The sequence below is a fragment of the Schistocerca cancellata genome, chromosome 6, assembly GCF_023864275.1.
Source record: "Schistocerca cancellata isolate TAMUIC-IGC-003103 chromosome 6, iqSchCanc2.1, whole genome shotgun sequence".
Taxonomy (NCBI): Eukaryota; Metazoa; Arthropoda; class Insecta; order Orthoptera; family Acrididae; genus Schistocerca; species Schistocerca cancellata.
Window position 1 is genome coordinate 255,149,350 of NC_064631.1, and position 13,712 is coordinate 255,163,061.

The following is a 13,712-nucleotide window of genomic DNA, read 5'->3' on the forward strand; positions in this document are numbered from 1 at the left end:
AACCCATCGTTCTACCATTCCTAGACCGGCAAGGGAACTTGCTGTTCCAACAGGACAATGCACGTCCGCATGTATCCCGTGCCACCCAACGTGCTCTAGAAGGTGTAAGTCAACTACCCTGGCCAGCAAGATCTCCGGATCTGTCCCCCATTGAGCATGTTTGGGACTGGATGAAGCGTCGTCTCACGCGGTCTGCACGTCCAGCACGAACGCTGGTCCAACTGAGGCGCCAGGTGGAAATGGCATGGCAAGCCATTCCACAGGACTACATCCAGCATCTGTACGATCGTCTCCATGGGAGAATAGCAGCCTGCATTGCTGCGAAAGGTGGATATACACTGTACTAGTGCCGACATTGTGCATGCTCTGTTGCCTGTGTCTATGTGCCTGTGGTTCTGACAGTGTGATCATGTGATGTATCTGACCCCAGGAATGTGTCAATAAAGTTTCCCCTTCCTGGGACAATGAATTCACGGTGTTCTTATTTCAATTTCCAGGAGTGTAGTTTAGACAAGAAGAGAATAGAAGCTTTCGAAATCTGGTGCTACAGAAGAATGCTGAAGATTAGATGTGTAGATCACATAACTAATTAGGAGGTACTGAATAGAATTGGAGAGAAGAGAAATTTGTGGCACGACTAAAAGAAGGGATTTGTTGGTAGGGCATATTCTGAGGCATCAAGGGATCACCAATTTAGTATTGGAGGGCAGCGTGGAGGGTAAAAGTCGTAGAGGAAGGCCGTAGGATGAGTACACTAAGCAGATTCAGAAGGATGTAGGTTGCAGTAGGTACTGGGAGATGAAGAAGCTTGCATAGGATAGAGTAGCATGGAGAGCTGCATCAAACCAGTCTCTGGACTGAAGACAACAACAACAACAGCAGTACAAATAATATCTGTGCCAGCCGCACATCATGTTTATATGTGTTTGCGACATTCATATGTCAGCTGAAGATTGTCTGAGAAGCCTAATGCAGGTTTGTGACCAAATAAATATGGTTTTATAGAACACTGAAAAGTATTTCCCTTTTTAACATTGTTATCACTTCCGGCAAGCACCGCCGGAAACTTCAGTCAATATGAATAAAATATTATTATACCCGAAAAGCTCCTATTGAAAGAAACTGATTCAGCAACTGCATATAACTACTCGGCACTATAAGTTTGAGAGGAGACCGTTAATGTAGAAAAAAGTTAATGGCCATCCCACGCGTAAATTAAGCATGGCGTAGCGAATGTATTGCGACTACTGCACTAAAGCGGCAGCGTGTCTGCATCCAGTGGCACCTTCTCGACCAGTGTGCGAGCTCAGTGCTCCTTCTTATGCTACTTCCAGCAAAAATCCTTATACCTACAGTGGCCAAGATAAACCGCATTAGGGACCGATGACCGTAGCAGTCTGGTCCCTTTAATCCCCACAAACCAACCAACCATAAACCGCGTTTCTGCGATCTTGAATTTTGTTCAGCCTGAGAAATTAATCAGATGCGCCTAAATGATCCATATGTCAGATGTGGTTGAATATCGAAATTGCCAGACGCCCCTTTAACGTTACCAGATTAAGGTAGAAAGCATAGAGCAGATTGCAGCCAACGCATGCACACATGTACGTAGGATCGCTGATAACTTGCATACCTTCGGGAACTTCACAAGAGGAAGTTGTCATACCTCAGTGTCGGTGAGACATCAGGTGCTAGCAGGTGATTTAGTAAACAGTAGATGTGTAAAATGCACTGGTTTGTCTCACTGCAACGACAGTTGGGTGGTACTAATATGTCACCGAATTTAGTAAAGGTAAAGCCATTAATTGCACAAAGATATTCGCGTCCGTGTTACTTTCTGATACACAATGGATTAGAAATCTAAAGGCCGTCCCAAATTAGAGATGCTGTAGCCTCGCAACGACTAGAACGCACCGTTGGACAAATTCAGTGGACTGGCGGTCTCGGACGTCAATTACCATTCGAACAGGTAGAAAATCCGTCGCTCCAAGCCTCCAAACCGAGATTTCAAACGTGCCACGGCAGCCCGTCTGATTTTGTGTACACACGACGAATTATGCCTGATCACAAGACCATTTGATCACTTCGATCGCTTTTCTGTGGCAGCCATTAGAATGCACTCACGGAAAAAAAATCGCAACACCAAGAAGGAGTTGTGCTCCATAAATTAAAATTGGTAGGCGTCTTGCTACATCTGAAACATGATGTTTACTCAGATTTCGAGCCAGTCGCCTAAAAATGGCGCTAGTATGAGGATGCAAATTATATGTGCTTTAAACATATGCTGTAACTATCGTCAGTGTTAGTTACCTTTGAGCTTGGGCGTTGAAAATTGATGTTAGCCAAGAATGCCTTTAAAGGCGACAAAGACACCATTTTTAATACCTCATTGAGCCTGAACGAAGACTGTAATAGGGCTACAAGAAGTTGGATGTCCCTTCTGAGATATTGCATAAAAACTTGGCAGTATGTAGCCACTGTACATGATTGCTGGCAAAGGTGGTCATGAGAATGTACGGTCGCGCGAAGACGGGGACCCGGACGGCTACGTGGCACAACCGAGAGGGAAAACCATCGCATTCGGAGTATGGTTCTGGAGCATCGTACTGCACTTGCAGCAGCAGCCTGAGTAGCAGTTGGCACCATAGTGACACAACGAACTGTTACAAATCGGTTACTTAAAGGACAGCTCAGAGCCAGACGCCATTTAGTGTGCCTTCCGCTGAAGCTAAACCACTACCATATGCGACTTCAGTGTTGTTAGTGGATAGCTCATTGGAGGGCGGGATAGAGGTCTGTCCATGTTTTCTCATGAGAGCTGGTTATGGCTCGGTGCCAGTGATGGCAGTGTGTTGGTTAGGAGGAGGCCAGTTCACAGAGTGCAACCAACCTGTCTGCATATTAGATAAACTGGACCTACATCTGGAGTTATGGACTAGGGTTCGAGGTCGTATGACTGCACCATGACTGCAAATCTGTATGTCTGTCTGGTGATAAGATCTGTTGTGCTGCATTCCAGGGGCTGTTTTTCAACAGGGTAACGCTCGCCCACATACCGATTTTGTGACCCAGCAAATTCTATAGAATGTGGTCATGTTGCTGTGGCCTGTTGATAGCCATATCTATCTCCAGACGAGCACACATCATCGGACGACAACTCCAGCATCATCCTCAAACAGCGTTAACTGTTCCCGTATTCAAATGGTTCAAATGGCTCTAAGCACTATGGGACTTAACATCTGAGGTCATCAGTCCCCTAGACTTAGGACTACTTAAACCTAACTAACCTAAGGACATTACAGACATGCATGTCCGAGGCAGGATTCGAAATTGCGACCGTAGCAACAGCGCGGTTCCGGACTGAAGCGCCTAGAACCGCTCGACCACAGCGGCCGGCTGTTCCTGTATTCACCAACAAAGTGCAACAGGCATGGAAATTCATCTCATAAACTTACATTCGCCACATCTCGCGCTCACATTAATCTGTAACTCGCATTGTTAATTTATGAAATATGTTATCTAGACAAATGTATTCCCGAAATTTCATTACTCAGCATTATTTTTTAGTTTTGAGATTTTTCCGTTGGTGAATGTTCAGATAAAGTAATCGGTGGTGTAGTGTCTGCTTCTACCGAGAACGTTTAATACGTCGCGAGTAGTATTTCATACTTCTTCCCTTTCTTTTAGAATTTCAACACGTTTGACAATGCTCAGACGAGCAAAGTAACCAACCATTCCCTGTCGTATGTATGACCTACTTTCAAAAGATCACAAGCTAAATCAGACCAATTTTTACGAAAAAAACTGTGTGCGCAGCTAGGGACGACCGTAGATTTTTTTGTGAAGTCCATGGGGTAGAATCATAAGTCTTTCGTATTAATAGTAATACAATAATCAGTCACTTTAATACAGTGGTTGCACAAAATAGCATAATAGCTACGGAGTAGATATATTACCACTGTTTTCTATACTGCCTTCCGTAGTTCCCTGCACATGACCCGTGGGCGTTTATTCTGTCATTGGCCACTCTATGCCGGCAAATTTGACGATATCTTGTCCCAGAAGAAACTTCGAGTGACGAACGAAATGGACGTTTTCACTTAAAAAAAGAAAGCCAAACTTAAGTACTCTACCGACTACTCCACGACTGACGGCCTATAGTCATAGCTTTACCTCCGCCAGTACCTCTTCTCCTGCCTGCTGGCGGAGGTACGCTACAGAATCAAAATTCTGGGACCATATATCCAGGCCATATATGGATATCCCCACCCATTGTTTTTGCCGAGAAAAATCACGATCTCTTCCGTCTTCTAGGGTCTCTTAGTCCCAGAAAATAATCAACGACTGAATTTTCTTCACAGAGATATCACTCTAGCTCCGTCAACTACAATGACGGCAGTATTGGCAGTATTGCACATATCAGGTGGTTCATGTATTCTTGTGCACGACGCTGAATCTGTAGATAGATGTCAGGAACCATCTGATCCAAGGCTTGTGTTGAAGTAGCGGCAAAGGAACTTGAGTTGCTGATAGATGCAGCCCACCTTCAATCAGCGGAAGAGTCACAGTCAGTCCTCGGTGGGGGCTGACTTATTGCCTGATATTTCTGTACTTTCTTTTGTTCACTGGGTTGACCAGCTGAAGCAATGTATTATACGCCTCCACAAAATTTCTTAATAATTTCAACAGTCACCAAGTTCTTGAACGAACATCGAATGATGTAATTGTCTTCTAGCTGAAACGCATTTCTCGTAAGTAAAGGCATGCAGCAGGGACAGCGAAATTGAGTAATTCGTCGTAGATCACAGGCACCACCCTATACTGGAAGCTTTACACGTCACAGTTTCAGACCACTGCGAGATGGCGGTGCGACGCCGCTTGAGGTGGCCCGTTGGTGAGTGTTCCCCTAATGCGGACCGACGCTAAACGGACCAACTCCGAATGGACTGATCCCAAATGGACATCTCGCGTGTGGCTGCCGTAAGGTCGATGGCTCCTGCCTGGAGACTGTAGCCTCTTCACTCAGATCAAACGAGCGCCTTTACGGCGGTGTACAGCTCACGACCAAGTGCATGCGTATGCTTCGTGCGCAGCCTACAGCGGTGACTAGTCAGCGCACGTGAGCGTCCATCGGAGGCAGACGCTGGGATCGTCAGAGCGTGTCCAGCGGTCACGACAGGCGCTCGCGGGCGCCCCCTGCGGCGGCTCCCTGCTGGACCGCTCTGGAGTCTCCAGCCGCTGCGAGCAACAGAGCTACCACTGTGCTGGAGAGAGCAGACCGGCGCTCTTGGCTGCATTATCCGCCATGTGAAACATCCGAGAGGACAGCAGGAACATGAAATTTCGATACCGTGTGATGTGATTAATCCATTCGCAACAATATAAACTGATCATATATTGCGTAAGAAGGTGTCAATGAAACTCCGCTTTTGCGGAAGATATTAAAATACTACTGTCGAGGTGGAACATTAGTGCGAAAACGCTGAACAACGGTCTTCGGCTAGCAAAAACTGTGTTTTATTGGCAGAAGACGTAGAAGCTGTAACAGATCTGCTACACTGTCTGTACTACTTTGGTCCGTTCTCTTCTGGACCTGACAGGACTGACGGAGACCATCAAAAAATTCAAAGAAGTACTATCACGAAGTAGAGGAGAGGCTGTCACGGCTATGATAAGCGAACATAAGTGGCCATCATCCAAGCTAGTTGGTTGGTATGTGGGGAATTGAAGGGATGAGACATCATTCAAGCGAAGGCGTTTTCCGTCCCAACGAGAGATTTAAATAACCAACTTTCTCCTCCGAATGCCAGAACATTTTGTTATGACCACCTCTGTGGAGATAAATGACCGTCGCGATGAAATAAGAATAACCAGAGCTTGCACGGAAAGATTTAGGGGCTCACTTTTCCTTCATGGAATGATAGAGAAATAATATCAAAGTAATTACGTGTACCCATTGCCAATCACTTATATCGATTAGAAATAGGTTTATATTATGTAACTAGGTATCTGCAATTATGGTGTGTGTGTTCTTTGTTATTTAAAGTCCTTGATTTGTGACAGGAAAATTAGAGTTTTGTAATGTATATATGAAAACAGCAAAATGATTTGTTAATATGATAAATTATTATAACACGTGTATGTTCACAAAAAGAAAATGTTTGTTGGAAGCTGGTTCATGATTACGGTACTTGTATTTGTAATATATATGAGATGTAGGGAAGTCCCTCCGCAACGGAAGTGGCATGGTGCGATGTAAAAGATGGTCGAACTAAGCGGCTCCTTGGTGTCAAGGGTACGCGGTATGTGGCTAGCCGTAGCACAATACACTTCGACGATGCTAAGAGAGGCAATTGGAAGCTGCTTTACAATGGATATGCCTTGGATGTGGATCTGGCTATTGTTTGGTATTCTCGGCAAGAAGGAGTGGCTCTAATATGGTGAAAATCCGACGTCGAGAAGAGGTTTTACAGAGCATTCGAACATTATGAGCCGTGAGTACAGTTAGACGCCATGTCGCCTGCCACCAGTCTTCACTACTGCTTCACTAACTTCAAACATTCAGTAATGTACATGGGCATTAACCAGTTAATTTGTGTGTGGTTTGAGTAACAATCACAAAAACAAACTTGTGTCCAGAACTTATTTTCTATCCTGATCACGAACCTATGCAGGGTCTTCACCTAAGTGCTACTAAAACCGACTATCTTAATTTAAATGAACAATCCTTCAAGTGTTTCAAAGTGATGTTTTTTTGCCTAATGTAAACGGAGTAGGAAAAATTAAAGTAAAAAAACACAAAAGTGAAGTTAGATAGGATTTTGCTTAAGTATCCTTAGTTTATTACAAAGTATAGTTTTGTAGAAATACAGTGCAAGATTGTGTAGATATTATTGTCTAAAATACCTGCTTCACTGGTGATAAAAAGACAAATAATTTAAGCTCATTTTCATAAATAGTATGGTTTTGATTTCTATTGTGAATGGGTCCTTTTTTGAAGTTAATTAATCTCAGGATTGAATTTTATTGTCTTTCACAGTATATTATGAACTACTCCAAGTGAAGTGAATGATTAGCTTTGTTTGAATTAGTCTTTTCTACTAGAATAATCATACAGCTTGACTAGTGAAACTATACTAGTGTATGGGATCCCATCATATTCTCCACATACTAGAAAGAAAACTGAACTATTACTGCTGAAAAGGAAAACTGACATTTAGAGGAGTTTAAACAGTGTCTTTGTGATATTATATATCTTTATTTTTTTTCATGTCTGTCAAGATAGAGCCCCTTGTGTCCAAATTTAGTTCTTCACCTCATGCAGTAACATTTCAGTACTTGATTAAGCAACGATCTTGAGTGTAGCTATCATTAACACGAGCTTGGTGCAAATTTGCTTCTTATAATTCACTAGTGTGTGCGTTATTGGCAACACAGTTCAGAGTGCACTGTGTCAGTTTGTATCCCGTGTGCTATTCAAAGGGAAATATCAACGAAAGTAACTTCAATAACAAACATCCAATTTTCTGAAATATATATTTCCAAATTAATGTGCCTAATTGGGCTGGCGACCGCTCTTTTTTTCCATTCCCTTACGATTTTACCACTTGCATTAACTCACAAGGTTAAAGTCCGTTTAGTTTTTCTGTTAATTTCACCATATTCAAAATTATAGTCCGATACCTTTGTCCATTAGACACACGCGCAGTCGAAATTCGAAATCCTCTCAGAGGGTAACATTAGCTTGTTTCACGGCAAGTTAGTGATATATGTGGCTTTTGCGTGACAGGACTAAAGGTTCGGTTGTTTGGGAAGAGTGAGATAAGCATGCTAATGTTATACAGTACCAAACACTTAACTGTGAATTCCAGAGTAATCCCTGAATAATACCGTACCTGTGAAACCTCCGCATGTAGTCCAGGCAACGGACAAGGTTAACGAGCTTACTAATGCTGAAAACTGTGTCACGTTTTCGACCGTCTCACAATTGCTTGCGTTTGTTAAAGGGATCGGGTTACCCGAGCTCGGAAGCTGATCGGCACCGACTGCAGCGAGGAGATACGTTCATTTTATTTATAGTACGGCTCACAATGCATATAGAAACAAAGGTCACACAACAATGTCGAACTAAAACTTATACTTGGAAATACACTCCTGGAAATGGAAAAAAGAACACATTGTCACCGGTGTGTCAGACCCACCATACTTGCTCCGGACACTGCGACAGGGCTGTACAAGCAATGATCACACGCACGGCACAGCGGACACACCAGGAACCGCGGTGTTGGCCGTCGAATGGCGCTAGCTGCGCAGCATTTGTGCACCGCCGCCGTCAGTGTCAGCCAGTTTTCCGTGGCATACGGAGCTCCATCGCAGTCTTTAACACTGGTAGCATGCCGCAACAGCGTGGACGTGAACCGTATGTGCAGTTGACGGACTTTGAGCGAGGGCGTATAGTGGGCATGCGGGAGGCCGGGTGGACGTACCGCCGAATTGCTCAACACGTGGGGCGTGAGGTCTCCACAGTACATCGATGTTGTCGCCAGTGGTCGGCGGAAGGTGCACGTGCCCGTCGACCTGGGACCGGACCGCAGCGACGCACGGATGCACGCCAAGACCGTAGGATCCTACGCAGTGCCGTAGGGGACCGCACCGCCACTTCCCAGCAAATTAGGGACACTGATGCTCCTGGGGTATCGGCGAGGACCATTCGCAACCGTCTCCATGAAGCTGGGCTACGGTCCCGCACACCATTAGGCCGTCTTCCTCTCACGCCCCAACATCGTGCAGCCTGCCTCCAGTGGTGTCGCGACAGGCGTGAATGGAGGGACGAATGGAGACGTGTCGTCTTCAGCGATGAGAGTCGCTTCTGCCTTGGTGCCAATGATGGTCGTATGCGTGTTTGGCGCCGTGCAGGTGAGCGCCACAATCAGGACTGCATACGACCGAGGCACACAGGGCCAACACCCGGCATCATGGTGTGGGGAGCGATCTCCTACACTGGCCGTACACCACTGGTGATCGTCGAGGGGACACTGAATAGTGCACGGTACATCCAAACCGTCATCGAACCCATCGTTCTACCATTCCTAGACCGGCAAGGGAACTTGCTGTTCCAACAGGACAATGCACGTCCGCATGTATCCCGTGCCACCCAACGTGCTCTAGAAGGTGTAAGTCAACTACCCTGGCCAGCAAGATCTCCGGATCTGTCCCCCATTGAGCATGTTTGGGACTGGATGAAGCGTCGTCTCACGCGGTCTGCACGTCCAGCACGAACGCTGGTCCAACTGAGGCGCCAGGTGGAAATGGCATGGCAAGCCGTTTCACAGGACTACATCCAGCATCTCTACGATCGTCTCCATGGGAGAATAGCAGCCTGCATTGCTGCGAAAGGTGGATATACACTGTACTAGTGCCGACATTGTGCATGCTCTGTTGCCTGTGTCTATGTGCCTGTGGTTCTGTCAGTGTGATCATGTGATGTATCTGACCCCAGGAATGTGTCAATAAAGTTTCCCCTTCCTGGGACAATGAATTCACGGTGTTCTTATTTCAATTTCCAGGAGTGTATAATTAAAAAGCAATACTGACTTTTCACTGTACAAATTCTTCTATCTATCAATAGCTTCATATACGATGCACATGAAACCGTCTTTCTCGCCTCTATGCCTCATACGTATAACCTGATCGCTGTCTGTATTTGCATATTGTTACTTAACTGAAGTGGTACTGCCGTTCCATTTCTCTTTTTTTTTCTTTCTTTTTGATGCAGATTAATTCCTGTAATTTAATTTCTCTGCTCAGTGAACTGTGGTATTTGTTCACAATGATTTAGATTCACTGTCCACGCCAGAAATAACGCCAGCAGTGCGTTCACGGAAGATCTTCAACAGTTTCAGGTGTGACGCTTTGTTTCAAGTTATAAGATTTCTTGGATGTATTTTGTGCTCATTGGGTTGCCTGTTCCTTTTAGCAGGTCCTGTGATGTCATCAGTGAACGTTATCGCTGATATTCTTTCGTCCTAAATCTTAATCCCACTCGTGAATCTTTCTTTCATTTGTCATTGCTTCTTCGATGTGCAGGTGGTGCAGGAAAGGGAAAGACTTCTTCTCTACCTTATGTGTGCATTTTCTCGTGTTTGTCAGTTACATATCGCATATTACTCTTCTGTCCATTTAGCTCTTTTTCTGATTTTCTGAAAATTTCAAGAATTTTGTAACATTTTGCGTTGTCAAACGCTTTCTCCTGGTCGCCAAATCCTGTGAAGATATCTCTACTTTTCTTAAACATGTAAGATTATTACGAAGTAATCCTGTTTTATTTAAAGCTTACTGAAAGGGAAAACACACACATACTTATAGATATATGAGTATACACACGTGTGTTTAATGAGAAAAGGACGCTTGATTGTCCGTCGTGGAAGAAATCTTGCCTGAAGTGATTTAGAAATAGCACGGAAAGCTTAAATGAGGATGGCAGGACAGAACATGAACTTCAGTTCTTCCGAATTTGTGACCTGTGTCATAAAATGTACACTACATTGATCGGCTATGTCGCACGTACAGTTCACTTACGTTTGTACACTCTTAGAACAAGAAAATTTAATAACATGAAAACTAATTGTATAAGTTCATTTAGATAACGTAAACTTCAATTCGCCAGTAATCTCATTAATCGTAAGTAAATATGAGATGCTTTATAATTCCTGAGGGTATTTTTGTTCCGTGATTATAACTACAAGAAAATGAGTGTTTTCTCACCAAAACCGTTTCATTTTATTGAAGAAAAGCATAATCAGTTGTCTGTAATTAAAGCCTTGTAGTGTTTGATTTGTTTTCTAGTTCGAAAAGCAGTTCTTTAACAAATTATTGATTTTTACTTGCGGTAATTTCTGCTTGGCTTTCCGCCTGCAACAGGAAATTCCGACTGCTAGCACGTCTTTGATTTCTTTCTTCATTACGCTCTGGTATTGGCGGTCTGATTTTACATTGTTTCGCAGAACTATGCATTTCCTGCCTTTAACGCGGCATAATTTCTTACAGCACTGTTCACAGTTTATTTGTATACTTTTAAGTGTTTTTGCTGTGTGAATAAAAAGACCTTCTCTTGCTGCACTATATTTTGTTTCTCCCAGAAACGTTTTGCCTTTTATCACGTTATGGCATCATCACTGGGATAGTTCTCCGCGTTTTCAGCTGGCATCTGTGTTATCTCTCATCTGGACACATCTGAGGTCGCAGTACAGCTCTATTTACGAACCATATGCGTGTTTTTATGTTAAGATATTTTTCTTCCCACTGTCAGTCATCTGTCACTAATTGTAGACATTTGATCGAAAACTGTGACTTCAAGACGTAATTGCTTTGAATTCAGTATGCGTCTCATCCTGTTTGCTTTGTTTAACAAACAAACAGATCAAACAGGAAAGGACAGTAGCGAACTCAAAGTAGTTACTTCTTGAAGTCACAGCTTTCGATCAAATGTCTACAATTACTGACAGAAGACTGATAGTTCATCAGAAAAACAAGGTCAAACAAGATGAAAAGTTAGATGAGAAAGTTCTTAATATAAAAACACGATTATGGTTCAAAAAATGGCTCTGAGCACTATGGGACTCAACATCGTAGGTCATAAGTCCCCTAGAACTTAGAACTACTTAAACCTAACTAACCTAAGGACATCACACACACCCATGCCCGAGGCAGGATTCGAACCTGCGACCGTAGCAGTCCCGCGGTTCCGGACTGCAGCGCCAGAACCGCTAGACCAATACACGATTATGTTTCGTAAACAGAGTTTTAGTGCGACCTCCAGCATGTGACTAGATGAGACGAACGCAGATGCCGACTAAAAACATGGGGAACTATACTAATGATGACGCATTAAAGTGAAAAAAGGCGAAACGCGTCTGGGAGACGTTTTTTATTTACAAAACAAATATTTCTGTGTGTGTTGCGGGGGATGTCTACGGAAAAAAAATGTTACTTTTAAGCGCGTATTGTGTTTCGTAGTGTTGCCAACATTGACACTAGTTTTTCTTTGATCTAGCTATATATTTTCTCTGTAGTTCATTACATAGGTGTTATTCTATTTAATTATGTTACTGCGTACTTCTATACTGTATAACACTAATGAAGTTATAGTGATGGAGTTTATTTTGTGGTAAGTAGCTGGGGAAGGGAGATGAGAGGACAGTAAGCGTATAGTAGTATGATGGGGATTGATTAGAGTGAGTCGGAGGAGAAAGATGAGGGACAAGAAGTGAAATGAAACGGGGGGGGGGGGATGTGATTTCTTCAGCTATTTTATATATTGTCTGGTTTCCAATATTTATTTGTTAACTGAGAGACTGTTATTTTGCGTTAATGCTTTGTGCAGATGGAAATTTTCTTGAAAATGGAGAAGTGTCTGTCTTTACTCTTTCTTGTGATGTTCGCATCGTTTTCAGTAGTACGTGGTTGTGGTACTCCTGTCCTGTATGACGGTTTTACCGTATTTCTGTGCTCTGATATGTTCTTCATATCTTTTGTCAAGTGTTCTGCCAGTTATCCCATTGTACATATTTTCACTGTCCCTGCAGCTGAGCCGGTAGATATCAGATTGATGGTATTTGTCTGGTTTTGATTTCAGTTTCGGGATGTGGTTTTGAATTGAGTTGTTTGTTCTGTAATAAATGTTTATGCATTGATTTTTTAAATATGTTTTTTATTTTATGTGTGAATTTCTTACAGGTTACTGTATCACTTTTTTGTGCAGGTTGTACGTGATGATGTGGTTTGGAGATATGTAGTCATTCTCGTCTTATGTGTAATAACAGCCAGTTACTAAATTTAAGGTGCACGGTAGTCTAAGGTAATTAAATTCTGACACAGAATCTGTAAAATGTATAAGAAATATGCGTAAATTAAGAGAGATGTGGATAGAGTTTTTGTCGAATTTCTTTCAAAATCCAAAGAGATAGTTGTCGTAGTTGTGACTGTGTAGCTACATCTCAGAAAGCCTGCGTCATTTCACAGTAAATGTCAAGAGAAAGACATGGTGAACGGTACCAGTTTCTAGAAGACAAAGGATGATAAATTTGTGGCTATTTCGACGAAATAGCTGTTTGGTCGTGAACCACTAATTACGCAATCGATCACAGCAGCCTGATTAATCCTTTCAGATCGTTATTACCGATCGGAGAGCAAGATTCATAAAACACCTTCTGTGGGCATCTTTCACACAACGTTTATTTCAATTACGCTGAAAGAAACGTGATAAGACGTTGACTGATACCGCCTAACGAGACACTATAATTAAACTTGTTCTGGGGGACCAAAGCGAGGCGTCCACAGTGCGGGAGCAGATTGAATCAGTCCACAAGCGACACGTTCAATTACCACTTCTTTCATATAGCAAATTAAATTCTTAATTAAATTTGCCCGTATGTTTTGCATACGTGAGTATATCTGACAAAAACAGTTCTAATCTGTTGGCGTAATAATAGATTTCACTTTCGATAATTAAAAGCGTGACAGCCGAAGATTGCTGCTGAACAATGCGGAGGAGGCGTGATGAATCGACAGTATCTGGTGAAAGCTGTAGCGAGTTTATTCCACAGTTTTCAGAAAGTCATTGGACATTCAAGGACGATATGTCTATTCACCAAAATGGATACCACTAACTTATTGAACGTAATAACTATGTACCCTTTTTTGTCTTGTTGACA

General features: G+C 43.1%; 1 protein-coding gene across 1 annotated transcript in view; it reads left to right on the forward strand.

Moving 5' to 3' along the window:
- Window positions 1-4,860: 4,860 nt before the first annotated feature.
- Window positions 4,861-13,712, forward strand: part of LOC126088270 (thrombospondin type-1 domain-containing protein 4-like) — a 182,874-nt gene continuing 174,022 nt past the window's right edge. Inside the window, exons 1-2 of the mRNA XM_049906401.1 lie at window positions 4,861-4,894; window positions 5,115-5,307. Coding sequence (XP_049762358.1) covers window positions 4,861-4,894; window positions 5,115-5,307 — 227 coding nt within the window. The remainder of the gene's footprint in view (window positions 4,895-5,114; window positions 5,308-13,712) is intronic.